General features: G+C 27.9%; 4 protein-coding genes across 10 annotated transcripts; 1 reads left to right on the top strand and 3 right to left on the bottom strand.

Moving 5' to 3' along the window:
- Positions 1-287: 287 nt before the first annotated feature.
- Positions 288-1030, bottom strand: LOC122632916 (protein mago nashi homolog). Its single transcript, XM_043820232.1, has one exon. It carries the CDS (start codon positions 857-859, stop codon positions 419-421), a length of 441 nt encoding a protein of 146 aa, XP_043676167.1. The 5' UTR covers positions 860-1030; the 3' UTR covers positions 288-418.
- Positions 1031-1355: 325 nt separating this feature from the next.
- On the top strand, positions 1356-4509 carry LOC122632908 (succinate--CoA ligase [ADP/GDP-forming] subunit alpha, mitochondrial). Of its 2 annotated transcripts, none has more exons than XM_043820211.1 (7): positions 1356-1662; positions 2507-2742; positions 2935-3156; positions 3246-3350; positions 3447-3650; positions 3966-4100; positions 4183-4509. In XM_043820211.1, exons 1-7 carry the CDS (start codon positions 1626-1628, stop codon positions 4267-4269), a joined length of 1026 nt encoding a protein of 341 aa, XP_043676146.1. In that variant the 5' UTR covers positions 1356-1625; the 3' UTR covers positions 4270-4509. The 2 variants fall into 2 exon arrangements, with proteins under 2 accessions (XP_043676146.1, XP_043676147.1); XM_043820212.1 differs by having other exon boundaries at positions 1370-1662; positions 3447-3626.
- A 27-nt stretch (positions 4510-4536) lies between these two features.
- On the bottom strand, positions 4537-6096 carry LOC122632915 (UDP-N-acetylglucosamine transferase subunit ALG13 homolog). Its single transcript, XM_043820231.1, has 2 exons — positions 5672-6096; positions 4537-5585 (listed from the first exon to the last, which is right to left on the bottom strand). The coding sequence occupies exons 1-2, from the start codon at positions 5756-5758 to the stop codon at positions 5169-5171; spliced, it is 504 nt and encodes a 167-aa protein (XP_043676166.1). The 5' UTR covers positions 5759-6096; the 3' UTR covers positions 4537-5168.
- A 528-nt stretch (positions 6097-6624) lies between these two features.
- LOC122632911 (ras-like GTP-binding protein Rho1) lies at positions 6625-14534 on the bottom strand. Of its 6 annotated transcripts, none has more exons than XM_043820221.1 (5): positions 14381-14445; positions 11712-11794; positions 9342-9502; positions 8845-9228; positions 6625-8622 (listed from the first exon to the last, which is right to left on the bottom strand). In XM_043820221.1, exons 2-5 carry the CDS (start codon positions 11767-11769, stop codon positions 8584-8586), a joined length of 642 nt encoding a protein of 213 aa, XP_043676156.1. In that variant the 5' UTR covers positions 11770-11794; positions 14381-14445; the 3' UTR covers positions 6625-8583. The 6 variants fall into 6 exon arrangements, with proteins under 6 accessions (XP_043676156.1, XP_043676157.1, XP_043676155.1 ...); XM_043820222.1 differs by lacking the exon at positions 14381-14445 and adding an exon at positions 14162-14365; XM_043820220.1 differs by lacking the exon at positions 14381-14445 and adding an exon at positions 13637-14121.
- Between the last annotated feature and the right edge of the window lie 368 nt (positions 14535-14902).

Genomic DNA, 14902 nt, shown 5'->3' with positions numbered 1-14902 from the left:
ATTTATTATTATATTTACAGTTTTTCATTTTCGAATTAATATACTTAGTATGACCATATGAAAGTAGAGCAGAACATAAGATAACCTACATTATGATATTTCATTGGTGATTCATAATCTTTGAAGGTATTATACATCTAATAGTTACTTAGATATATAATAACAGTGAGCACTTAAGATTATCATATATTAAAAAAAATTATTTAAATATACAACGGAGTGAATCCTTTAAGTTATCATATATTTATACTTATAAAAAAGTTATCAAAATACATAATAACTATAAATATTGATGATAAACTGATATTTATTAATTAAACTTTCGTTTATCCTATTTATTAAGAAATTACATGTGTCTTATCAATGGTAGAAATATCTGTAAGATGAAGAATATATAAATTACGTTGATCTCTTTGTTTTATATAGGTTTTATCTTAAAGTGTAACCCTATAAGGGAGAACACCAAACACTTTAAATCTTGTACAAGATAATAAAAACAACGAAGTCCTTCGGGATCTCGTGATTGATTAACGTCCAGAAGCGATCCTGTTTTTGAGGTTGTGAATGATATATGCTCATCCCCGATAACAATCTCCAATTCTTGACGACCAACTCGATCAGGTTGTGGCCATAGTGAATCGTCCTCTTGCATGATTTCCGAATCTTGAATAATCCGCTTCAATTCTTCCATAACGCATTGATGAACATACGCTTCCTTCCGTATCATAGTATCATTTTTATAATTAGAATTATTTGCATATCGTAATTTTCCATCGGGTCTGAATTCAAACTCTAGAAATTCATGACCAAATTTTCCCTTGTGGCCAACGTAATATCGTATATAAAAATCGGTAGACATTATACCGATAATGCGTTTTTCTTACTGATTTTAATGTAAATTCACGTGTTTTATTCTTGTGTACTTCGTTTCACTGTTCGATACAAACAAATGTTTAGTACACAAAACGTTAAACGGCTGTATCTATAGGCAATGTAGCGGTACTATTTGACCGCCATGACAGTAAATATGCTTGTTATACATTACAACGTATATCAACCAATCATGATCGTTCGATATATTGTTTGTCCAATTATAATCATGCATTTATTTTTTTACCTCTCCTATTTGTTAATTAAAAATATCAAGTTTACAAAGAAAGAATTAAATCCTATTTGTATGTTTTCGAACATAATAAATACATATATATTATATTACATATATTTACATCAAGCTGTAACAATAACGAAAATTTAATACCCTAGAATAACTTATTTTGTCATATTAATTTTAACCCAAAAAAAAAAGATTCGGATCTTTTTTTTATATTATTATATAAATACATTAAAAGTCTGCCAATAGAATAAAAGAGGACAAAGTTAGCTAATTTTTTTTTTTCATTACAATTCAATAATATACATCCACCGAGAATGCAATAAATATCGAGCTCACTAAATCGTGCGCGCTACATTCGCTGGTGTACAGCGATATTATCGTATTTCATTTTATACTTGCTTTGACTTGCTTGGCCTTCTTGCCAAACCATCACAGCAGTTCTATTAATGGTGGTTTCTCAATTGTCCAGCTCTTTACAATAGTTTTTCCATAGAAAAACTAAAAGTAGAAAATGGCTGTGGCTACTAGAACATTTTCAAAATTCGCAAGTAAGACAAATAATTTCAATTTATTATTTCTTTCGACAGATTTATAAAGTAAAATGCATTCTAAGATAACCATAATAGCTACTGTTTGACATATTGCCTTAAATTATTAAAACATGTTTTTTTTTTTTAATATTTTTCATTATTTTACAAATAATCTTTATCGTGAACTAAAAATAATACTGATCTATGTCCATATATTTACCAATACATTACATAAGACAATGCATAATAGAATTTATTTTTCATAGATAGAGAGCATAATTTTTAATTAATTTAAAGTAATACATGTAAAATTTTGTATATTTTATAATTCCAATAATGTATATTGTCATTTCAAATTATGCCAACAGAAAAATTTTACATAAGTTAACCTTGTATTTACTTTAACTCTTAAAGCTGTCAATGCTTTTTAAAAAAATTTTAATTACATGTTAATTTGCTTTGTATTGTATTGAATTTATCTTATCACATTAAGTTATATCTTGTTTTGTATTGTTATAGTTTTTTAGTTTTTAATAAATTATCAACTAATTTTGAACCTTGACCCAGAAGTCTAAATTTTAATATTGTAACTAAAAATAACATTAATTAGTACTATTTTATAGAAATATTATATTAGTTCATATAATTAAAAAATTTCTATATAAAATATTTTTTTATAAAGCAATTTTTAACAGAATAAATATTTTAAACAAATTGTTAGTTAAAATTAAAGAATTTGTACAAATTATAATCCCTTTGATATACTTAATTTTATTAAGTTGTTTAATCTTCTTTGTATTTATATTCATATTATAAATTTTCTAATCTATACATATATATATATATATGTATTATATTTCAGTTGGAAATTGCAAAAGAATATTACATTCTCAAATAAGATTCAATTATCAAGATACTAGGCAGAATTTAAAAATTGACTGTAATACAAAATTGATATGTCAAGGATTTACTGGCAAGCAAGGTACATTTCATTGCCAGCAAGCTCTGGAATATGGTACAAAAGTAGTAGGTGGTGTTAATCCAAAGAAAGCAGGTACAGAACATCTTGGAAAACCTGTATTTAAAAATGTGAAAGAGGTTGGTTTTATATTTTAATTTTATTTTATACTATATATAAGATTTAGTTGACTTTTTTCAAAAAAATCACTTCTAAAATTTTTTGTATTTATATCTTAAAAATTATTATGCGTATATTACATAATATATATATATATTATACAATATATATATATATTATATAATACATATTATATATTTTGTATATATTAGGCAAAAGATGCAACAGGAGCTACAGCATCTGTAATTTATGTTCCTCCACCTGGTGCTGCTGCAGCTATTATGGAAGCATTGGATGCAGAAATGCCTTTAATTGTCTGTATTACAGAAGGTATTCCTCAACATGACATGGTCAAAGTAAAGCGACGGTTACTTGAGCAAAATAAATCGAGATTAATTGGACCTAATTGTCCTGGTATCATAGCTCCTGAACAGGTATTCATTTTTAATAATTATTGATAAAATAATGAATAATTTTTTATAATTTTTTGTAAAAATTATATATAACTTTACTTGTAATTTAGTGCAAAATTGGAATTATGCCAGGACATATACATCAAAAAGGAAAAATTGGTATTGTTTCAAGATCAGGAACATTGACATATGAAGCTGTAAATCAGACAACTATTGTAAGTTAGTAATTCTTGATTATAAAGCTTATTAATATGAAAAAACATAGAAAAAAAGAAAACAATAAGAATGTAATAAAAACTTTATCTTTTAAGGCCGGTCTTGGGCAGACTTTGTGTATTGGAATTGGTGGAGATCCATTTAATGGGACAGACTTTATAGATTGTTTGGAAGTATTCCTTAAAGATCCAGATTGTGAAGGAATCATCATGATTGGTGAAATTGGTGGAAGTGCAGAAGAATTAGCAGCAGAATACCTCATTGAAAATAATACTGTTGGTTGCGGTTCTCAATTATTGGTACCTGAATCCTAATCCACATCCTTATTCAGTACAGTTTTCCTTGAAAATATATTACATACATTAAGTCCAATTTATTTTATAATCTGCCTCTCCCCAACTCTTTCCATTTAAGTCTCTATATCTGTATTCATTGCTGACTTCCGCTTCCCCACTTTTTATTTTTTCCTCTTCTTCCCTTGAACTCTCTCATCTGCCACTTCTGTTAACTTCCCTTTCTTCTTTTCCTCACCCTAATATTCCGTACATATATTTATTTGGCTATTTTATAACTTGGCTATTTAAATGTAATACTGTTTTTATTGTCAATTCCAGGGTTGTAAAGCTAAACCAGTAGTTTCATTTATTGCTGGTCTCACTGCTCCTCCAGGTAGACGAATGGGTCATGCAGGAGCTATTATTTCAGGAGGAAAAGGAGGTGCTCAAGATAAGATCAATGCCCTTGAAAAGGTGAGAATATTTTATATTCAAATTGAAGTAAAAAGTTTAAGTAATTATTTCTTTTTTTAATGAAATAATATTTAATTTTTAGGCTGGTGTAATAGTAACAAGGAGTCCTGCACAAATGGGTAATGAACTATTGAACGAAATGACTCGTCTTGGTTTGGTCTGTAATTAAATGATATTTCATTAACTCAATGTAGTTCATTTCTGCATATTCGTGTATCTTTATGAAATAAATTGAAAATGTAATACCTGTTGTGATTGAGAAACACAACAGTTTGAAGCATCTAGATATAAAAGTTGCTTATCCTACAGCTGATTATGCAATGTTTCATGAAAATTCATCAATGATATTTATCTAATACTATCTGTAAAAATGGTAATATAATTGATAACATAAGTATCATTGCTAATATTTGTTAGTGAATTAAATTTATTTTAATATTATCAGAGCCATTATATATATATATATATATATATATATATATATATATATGCGTGTGTATGTATAAATTTACAGATTTAGCGTTTAAGTAACTAATCAGAGATAATTAAATAATGATTGAAAAAATTTAATGAAGTTGACTGCCACAATATCTTCTATAATTTATTTTAGGTGAAATGAAAAAGTTGTCTTTATATCTAAATAAACATTTTATGCCACGCTTGTTAAGTATATTATTTTTTATATTGTTATTAAATATAAAGTTTATCTATTCTATATTATCTATATGTACTTCAACATAAATATAATATATGATTCTCACTATACCTCATACTATTAACCTTGCACTTGTATACTTATATGTGATCGATGTTTATCCAATTTTAATATTTTTGTGATGATGATAATTTATTGTACTAATACAAACTAGAATTTGTACAATATAAAAGAGAATATAAGATTATTCAATATCATTGTTCCAAGGAATTAAACAAGGTAAAATTTATCGTTTTTATATATTTTATGAATTTATTATTTTTATAATTTTATGAACTTTAAAAACATATGTATGTTAAAAATATTTTAATTCTTGATTATTTTAGTTATTAACTATAAAAATCATATTTATTTTATTTAAAACCCATGATACGATCCAGATGATTAATGATATTTTTACTTCCATCAGATATAAATGGTTTTAATATATGTAACTCCATTGTTTGAATAGTATTCAATAAAGTATCACAAGTGCAATAATACAAATGCTTATCTTCATATAATTTCTGTGCTAACTCTAATTGATGATTGTCCATGAGTAACTGATTAGTAACTACGATTAAATGTTTGTGTGCTTCTAAAGCTTCTAGAATACTTCCTGCACCAGCATGACTTATTACTAAATCAGCTGCCTGTATATGATCTTCAATAGATGAGCTTAAATGAAAATACTCAATATGATTGATACCATATCGAGGTGTGCAATCAGGTTCTAAAGAACTTTTACCAATTTGCAGAGATAAATAATTATAACCTCTCAAAGCTAAAGCCTAAAATGAAACAAACGTAATCAATATTTTAATATTTCGTTAAGATATACTTTACGATAATAGTGTAAACTATTCTGTGGATATACCTCAAGTACTTCATGATTTAATATTGTTGAAATTAAATCATCAAAACTTGTTGTACCGACTGTTACAAAAACTTTTTTTTCTGACATTACTTTCCTAGAAACTATAATAATATCAAGTTATTAAATCGTTAATAAAATAGCTATTTCATAATTAAAAATAAATCTTCTTAAAAATGTGTATCAATATTTAATATCTCGAAAATAAATTTTCTTCTCCTCCTCCCAGTCCTTTTTTCTGAACATGACTGTCATAACATACTGCGCAGTTAAGGTTATCCTCTCCACTCCTTCGTATTTTTTAATCACGTTGCACTTTGAGTTTTATGTTTATTAATACACAAACAATATTAAGATGATTGTTAAATATATAATTATCTTGTTCTATTCTGAATTTTAATGAATCTCTTTTTTTCTTCATTAATCGATGTGTAAAAATAATACGAAATAAATAAATTGATCTCTAAATTGATTAAATTTAAATTTGATTTTTATTTTGATATTTTTTATTCACTTCCACGCACTAAAATTTTTTTAGATATTAAAAAATCATTGTTTTTAAGTTATCTAAGCTCAAAGCTAAATGAATTTATCTGATTTTATAAAATAAAATTTCATAAATAACATGATAGATGGATTTCTTGAGAGATCCAAGATTAGGATTAATTTAGTATAATCTTATTACCTAGCCATAAAAAATTAGTTTATTTTGTATTAGATATATGTGACGTACATTTATGTAAAACTTGCTCGAATGATTACCGTAATTACTATTTCAGTTTATATGATAAAATTTACATAGAATTTAACGAATGAAGAAAATTTTCGTGAAAATTTAAAGAAGTTTAATATAAATTAAATTCAAAATATATTACACGAATATTCAATTCAAAAAATAAACAAAATAGCATTCTAGCTAATCAGGGAAATCTAATCTTCTAAATTATTGATGGAAATGAAATGAAATAACACTTTGTGTGACTTTATTGTTTTATCGTATCATGCAAAAGTATTCGAAAGTAATTCTCGAGTTTCATTTGGTATTCAACAATCACGTCTACTATAAGAATGGTTGAGGTTGATTTATATACAATCTTTAAATCGTAATTAATATAGATGTAATAGTAAATCCCCATGTACAAATTGTAAAGATCACTTCCAAACCTCGCAACAGAGTATAAATTACTGAAACGAAAATAGATATTTTGTTGTTGTTATTAATTCGATACCGGGAAAAATGGGTTTGTAATCGGCAGTAATTAATATCTTTTTATAACTTTTTTTCTTTTCTGATGAAGCTAACACAGCAGGGGTGTATATGTATGTTTATATGTATGTACATGAAGTACACAACGTAGTAAAAGTATGTATTACCATTGCTAAAAATTTTGCCCACTGTGCGATCGGATTTTTTCAAAAGCGCATTTCAATGATGATATACAGCTAATCATTAAGAAAAAACAAGTTGAACACAGTTTCACAGTCACTCACTGAATTAATGGCTAAGGTTTTGTATTCATAGCGTACCAAAGGCCGTTAATTCGATTAGTTCACAGACTTTTTTTGTTCTTTTTTTTTTCTTTTTTTCTTTAATAAATTCCTTACAGATTAGGCTTCACTAAACGTGCCTGATGCTACGATTACAATTACTTCGAATGCCCTGATATACGTAATTAAAGCATAAAGAGAAAACGCGGCAGAGTGTATTGCATTTTATAAAAAATTTTTTTCCTCTACCTGTGTCTGTCTGTTCGTCTGTCTATCTCTCTGTCTCTCTCTCTCTCTCTCTCTCTCTCTCTCTCTCTTTATTTTAATGTCAACTTCGATCGTATCATAAAGAAACTTTTAACAAAAGATCACGTATAAAATCAAAATTTACAAATCGAGAAATTTAAAATAAGTGAAATAAGCTAAATCATTTTAATGAAATTGAGCATTACGCGTGACAGGTTAGTAGTCTCCTCGTATACGATCCTTATAAATCTGTTACTGTATTTTGCATGAATGATTCATATTAACATATAGATACAGTGTGATCTCTGAAGCATTGTTCACGATCGTGATTAAACACAAAGGATGTTTTCGAAATACATAAATATAATATAGTCGCTGTTACAATCCGTTATGTTAGTGTCGTATTATACTAATATAGCAATAATATTATAATAATAATACATTTAGTCTACCTGGTATCTTAAAGACGAAAGTGATCTGCTCGCCTACTTACGTATGTTTATGTTTGTTGGCTTTTTCTTTCCTTTTTTCTTTTTTTTTCTTTCTTTTTTTTTTTTTTTTTTTTTTTTTTTTTAAGAAATATTGATTGATGGTTCGATCAAATAGCGACGCAACATTTGGAATCTGTAACGTTTTTTCTTAGATTCTTACAGTGCACTAAAAGTTTTACAACTTTGCATTGCATATTATGTAGGTTCCTTCCATATTTTTTTTGGTTTTTTGTTTTTTTTTTGTTTATTATTTTTAATATTTCTTATTAATTCCCCCAATTTCGTTCGTTTTCGTTTCTCACCGACATGAAGAGCAAATACGTATAAAAAAAAGTAAAATGTATACATACATAGTAATATGATACTAATATTAACAGTAATGGCCACTACAATGAAACAGTTATGTTTTTTTTGAATGTAAATAGTTGACATGAGAATTTTCACTTGCTCAAACTTGAAGCGTATTTCATTATAGTTAAAGAAGTCCTGTACCATGAAAGATTTGTTAATCAGTGGCTTTGATGTGAACATGTTTGTAGATTTGATTATTATGTAAAAGAATTAAAGGTAAAAGATGTTATTATATTATGGTCTTCACTGGGGGCCTCCAGTATTACAACTAGCTCTATTGCAGCTAGCTTTGCAATTCCATAATTTCACCCACTTTTTGGGCCCATCTGACATTACATTTTAAAGAAGCCTACATCTTCCCTTCTTCTTCTTCTTAACCTGAAATATCATATTACTTATGTAATATCAAAAAGAAAAATTTATTTGAAATATTATAAAGAAGGATTATAAAAAATAAATAAAACGAAACTTGAATATCTAAAATAATTAGTAATAAATAAATATATGTTTCTAAATAAATTAAACAAATTCGTGTGTTGTGACAAATTTCTAATATTCCTATATATGCTTTTATAGGAAACAATACTAAAATGGGCTCACTTGAAGTGCAGCTCGGGTTGCTGTCTCAAAGACTTCCCTGACTCCTTCCTTGCTCTTGGCAGAGCATTCAAGGTATGCGAAGGCATTGATTTTTTCAGCCATGGATCTACCCTCCTCTGGTTTTACTGGTTCTTGCTTCATTTTTCCAAGCTCTTTGATAGTATTAGGATCATTGCGCAAGTCTTTTTTATTCCCCACAAGAATAATGGGTACATTTGGGCAGAAATGTTTCACCTCTGGTGTCCATTTCTCAGGAATGTTTTCCAGGGAATCAGGACTATCAATGGAGAAACACATCAAGATAACATCTGTGTCAGGGTATGATAATGGACGTAATCTATCATAATCTTCTTGCCCAGCTGTGTCCCAAAGAGCCAATTCAACCTATGCACATATATATATGTATATATTATAATTAAATATTACACTTTCATATATCAGAAGTTAGTGACATATATATAAAAAATAATAAATTATATTATGTTAAAACAACATACCTGCTTACCATCCACTTCGATATCAGCAACATAATTCTCAAAGACAGTAGGTACATATACTTCAGGGAATTGATCTTTGCTGAACACTATGAGTAAACATGTTTTACCACAAGCACCATCCCCCACGATAACTAACTTCTTCCTAATGGCTGCCATGAATCCTACAATTAAGATACATGTTCATATGAAAAATATTAATAAATAAATTAAAGTCTTTAGACTACTTAATTTTTGTACAAAAACAGTGTTGAAATTTGTAAATTTGCGTAACAGTTTCAATTATGCAAAAAGCAAGATAAAATAAATTATTATAAGTTAGTAACAATCTTGCAAAGTGTTTATTCATTCATATATGTGATTATAATTATAGGCACAGACTTTTGTTAAAAATTTTTAATGTTATATGTATTCAATAAAAATAATTATTTTACTTTTAAAAACAGTAATAGTTTAAAAATCATAGCTCTAATTTATTTTTTTAAATAGATTATTTTACTTATCTTAATTTTGGTTTAAAATATCTTGTACAAAAAATATCACAGAAATTATTTTATTACTTCTATAATTTTTAAGATTCATTGTAACACTTAGAGAATTTCAAAGTTTGCGCCTTTATATAAAATAAAAAGCTCCACAACTAAAAAGTTATGTAATTATTTCATATTATTTTTGTCTTATTATTAATAATATGTAAGACAACAGTGTATGTGATTGTATGTGCACGCGCGCGTGTACGCGGTATGTGTAAAGCATTATGAATATTATTTTAATAATAATATATAATTTTTTTTTTATGCAGAATAAATTATTCTTTCTAAAATTTTAGAGATATATTTTCAGATATAATATTATAGACTTTTTGGTCTTTTAATTACAATAACTAAAATTACTTTCTAAATTTTTTACATGTGTACTGTTTGAAAAGTGTAATAAATATAAAAAATATTCTATATATAACTATCTAGTATTAATTTTATTATATTGACATACATATTTACATGATTTCTAACATAGATATATGCACATCTAAAGCACTAATACACAAAAAACTTAAAGGGCAGTGTTCCACAATTTAGTTATGAAAACCCTGTGCTTAGTTTTGGTAACTTACCTATATACTACTGATTTTTAATTGTTTATATCGCACATCAAGATAATGTAGTACAACAATGTACTACATATAATAAGTTCTACTATTTATACATACGTCACAATTGTATCGAAATTGATTCACGTGCATACAAAATATAACTCTTTATTCAACTGCTATACTTTTAGTTATAAATAGATTTTCTTATAGCTATGTTTGATAATCCTCTAAAAAAATTTTTTACTTACAGGTTTATAATGTTAAATTACATAGTTTAATACTTGTCAAGAATAATAAAAAAATATATTTGGTAGATGAATATGTAATCCAATGAATATGTAAATCCATAAAATCAACAAAAAATTGTTGACTATTGCAGATACATATCAATATACATAAAATCCTTAATTGGTTAAACGAATCAACTGTTGACATATGCATACATACCCATTTCAAAAAGTCAGATATTTTGATTGCGACACATACAATATTACTTTATATAATTATAGATTGATAACATATTGTCATAATATGAATTCTATAATTGGTTTGATAAAATAACCAACCGGTTTTTTTTTTTAATGAAATTAAAAAAAAAAATAAATGAAAAAAAAAATATCTTATCCGATTTGCAATCCATTATAAAATAAAGCAAAAAATATCTACCAACATGCAGCATGAATGTATAACATACATAATATATAGATTACATAAAACAATGCAGAAAATATAGAAACGTAAGAATTGCTAAAGAAATGGGAGATAATTTTGATACCAATATTTAATTTTATTTTGTTTATGATAATAAAAAAATATAAGCAATTACTAAAAACATATAGATCAGCACTTGTAGCGATATAAAAAAAATAGACAAGACTAAAAAGCATTTTCGAGGATAGAGTTAGGAAAAGTCAGGGTAAACTTTTGAACTTGCGTAACTTGACATTACTGATCTCTTTTGAAACTGTCATAAACAGTGACTAGAGTTCAAACCTCGTAGTTTGAATTCACTATCTATTTATAATTTTATTGCATATATTAAATGAATTACGACACAATCCTGATTGCCTAGTAATAGTATCATTAAACCTCTTAATACTTTGTATCAAAGATAATTCACTAAGAGTTTCTGTTTTCTAACTTGTTTACTGCAAGCTACTTACATAATGATTGTAGTAAAGATTTCCTAGATTCCACATTTAATTTCATATCTACTTGAATGCTATTTCAGAAGCAACCTACGAGGGTTGAAGCTTTAGAGGATATTGACTGGGTCGTACCTGATCCAGGGTACCCCGTATCGTCTGGACCGAGGCATCGGCCCGCATTGCATCCCATGTTTTTAGTCTTTCTTTCAGCGTCTCTGTTTTAAGTGGACATTTTATATGTTAGAATGAGTAGGAAGCTGTGAGACTAACTCAAATTCCACACAACAAAAATTGTTCGTGTATACTTCTGTGTCAATATGTGTTCTACTTTTTTAAATAGTATATTATATTTTCTTTAAAATAATAAAAATTCTGTGTAAATATTTAAGAGGAAATACTGCCCAATATTTGAATCGTGCAATCAACATTCTTAACTCTTTCCTTTTAATGTCTTACAGATATATAAATTAATTTTATAGGATTATCAAAAGAAACCAATTAAAAATAGTTGATAACTGTAGTAAATTTTGTCACATATAACAGATCATATAATCACATAAGGTAGAGTCTTCATCAAATCAATGCATAATTTTGTAAAATGATTTTGGTAAAACAATTAAATTTATAAAATTTCTACTTTAACTATCACTTACTTCCTAAAATATGATGTATGTGTAAAATGTGTATAAAAAGACAATACCTTATGATCTAAATAATATGACATTCTTATAGATTACATGCATATAAATAAAAGATATTGTTCGTTAAACATGCATTAGGACAGAACATACTCATATGAAAAACATTTTGAAAAGCATACCTAAGTTAAAGTAGACTTTCATACTGCATATATTACATGGTACAAATTTGTTAAACGTTATAATATCAATCATATAGATTAGGAATGATCCTAGTGACAAATATTCATAAATATAAATATGTATTCAAGTTTTAAAATAATAGTTTTTATAATATATAAATAAACTTTCTTTAACAGATATTTGCAGAGTAAAACACATTTGCTTTATATACATATGCATTATACAAAGTAAATATGGTACTTAAAATAATTCTACAGGAATCATTCATTACTTCTTACTGGATATTACTATATCTGCAAGTATGCAGGATGCCTTATCATTGTATGTCCTTTCTATAAGATGACACATAGAAAAAAATAATGTAGGAAAAAAAGAAAACTGAAGAATATTAAAATTTCATAGCATATTTTTCAAAGACATGATGAAGTAAGCTTATATATTTTATCAAAGTTAAATAAATAAAAAAATTTGTTCGAATGTGATTGTATGAGAAGAATTTTAATCGACCTTATCTTTTGAGTACACAAGATAAGTATATATATATATAAATTTTTAAAATCTATTTTTATTTTCTTTCAACCATCATATGAATAACTGTATTTTATGTTAAAATATTGTATGCCAATACGAAACAATAACTTCTATCATTTTATACGTTCACATCACAAATTATGATTTTATAATTAATTCTTTTAAGCTTATAATGCAATGCAATAGCCATACCATTCAATAGAAATAAAGATTATCTGATCAATTTCGTGGAGCAAAAGATCAAACTACCAATAGGTACTCGTATTACATAGATGATAAAGAGATATTACTTGACACAAGGAAACCCAACTAAGTTTATGCAAAATATATATATATATATCTCACATATTTTATTTAAAACATTTGAAGTTATGCAAAACTGCACAATACAGATACCTTGGAAGAAGAATTAAAATGAATAGATTAGAAAATATCTTGTGTTCATATCGTATAGCAAAAGAATATGAGTCAACAACGAGTCGCAATGCCGAGCAGGGTAGGCAGTATATACTACTTGTAAAGAAAAAATTAAAGAAAAAAATAAAAGAAATCAATGCACGATCGAAATTGAATACGCAATTGCATGATTTCGTGGAAGAACATCTTTGAATATGATTAGTCAAGACGATTGAAAAAAGAGAAGCGTACGGTTCTTCCGTACGTGAGCACGACGTAATATTTCAAGACGTCAAAGTATATACCGACCTTTTATCTCTGCGAAAGGCTGCCTTTACCCACGAACAAGACGAATAGGTAAAAAGTACTAAACTAGAAACTAGAAACGTAATCTCTACGAGCAAATCGAAGATATGATTATAGGAAAAAAATCTTAGTCCACTCATCGAATGGAAGATGCATCGCTGCTCGGTGAGCTAGCTAGGACGAACATAGAGGAGAAGAGTAAAGGGGAAGCCGGACGTGAGGGCGCTGAGAGTGCGAGGAAAGGCGAGGTGGGTTGGAATGGAATGGAATAGAGTAGAGTAGAGTGATGGAGTGGGGTAGGGTGGGGCATAGTACGACAGGGCAGGCAGGATAAGATAGCGATGCAGGGGTCCGAAGCCCCGAAGGTAGGAAGAGTCCACTGAACGAAAAATTCACAAATGCGCATCAATGGGGGAAAGAGAACATTTCTCGGCATATGCAAAGAATGTCATTTGAAATATGACGTGACGCTTTAAGCTGGCCGTATTTATAAAGTAAAAAGAATTCGCTTTTATCGAGATGACTCGCCGTCATGAAGTAAATTCGTAACGCATGGCACTCCCTCAGCCCTCTCCCTAGGCATCCGTAGGTGAAGTTTTTTCTCTCTCTCCTCTCATTAAAGCACAGACTTCAACCCCGAACTCATATTAATTTATGGACAACACGCTGCGAGCACGCGAGCACAAAACACAACACACTCTCGCATTACTACGATCGACATTATTTAAGAAATAATTACGCATTTACCTGAAATCTTAAGCGACAGAAAGTCAAGAAAATGGCTGCCCTCACTGGCCACACCTCAATCTGTGAGTAGCGCAACGATCGACACGATGGAGGGGAGGAAGGAACCAGGAATGAGTTTCTATCGTTGGGTGCCCGGTACTTCCTGTATCGGACGTTTGTTGATTTTCTTTCTATCTCTTTTTCTCTTTTGTTACGTTACGTGACGAGCTTCCAACATTTGTGCATCCGTTTCTTAGTATTATAACATTATTTTACAATTTGTTCCAATTGGTAAAAAGTGAAGCTGTGTTTAATTCTTTTACACGTGAAACTTGTATAATTTCTTAAATTTTTTAATAGATTCAAAAGTGATTCCTTAAGCAATCTTTAAGTTTTGCTTTACTAATCTGTATACTGTTGTTGTATATATGTATCTATCATACAACTCTTTAGATTATACATATAGTTCTAAATACTAAAAAGTTAGGTTATATATATGTAGTTAATATATACTAAAAAGGACTATTTTTATTTTCCTAGTAT

This window comes from Vespula pensylvanica, chromosome 11 (genome assembly GCF_014466175.1).
Source record: "Vespula pensylvanica isolate Volc-1 chromosome 11, ASM1446617v1, whole genome shotgun sequence".
NCBI classification, from domain to species: domain Eukaryota; kingdom Metazoa; phylum Arthropoda; class Insecta; order Hymenoptera; family Vespidae; genus Vespula; species Vespula pensylvanica.
The sequence above is the reverse complement of the archived record's forward strand: the minus strand, read 5'-3'. Positions and strand labels throughout refer to the sequence as shown.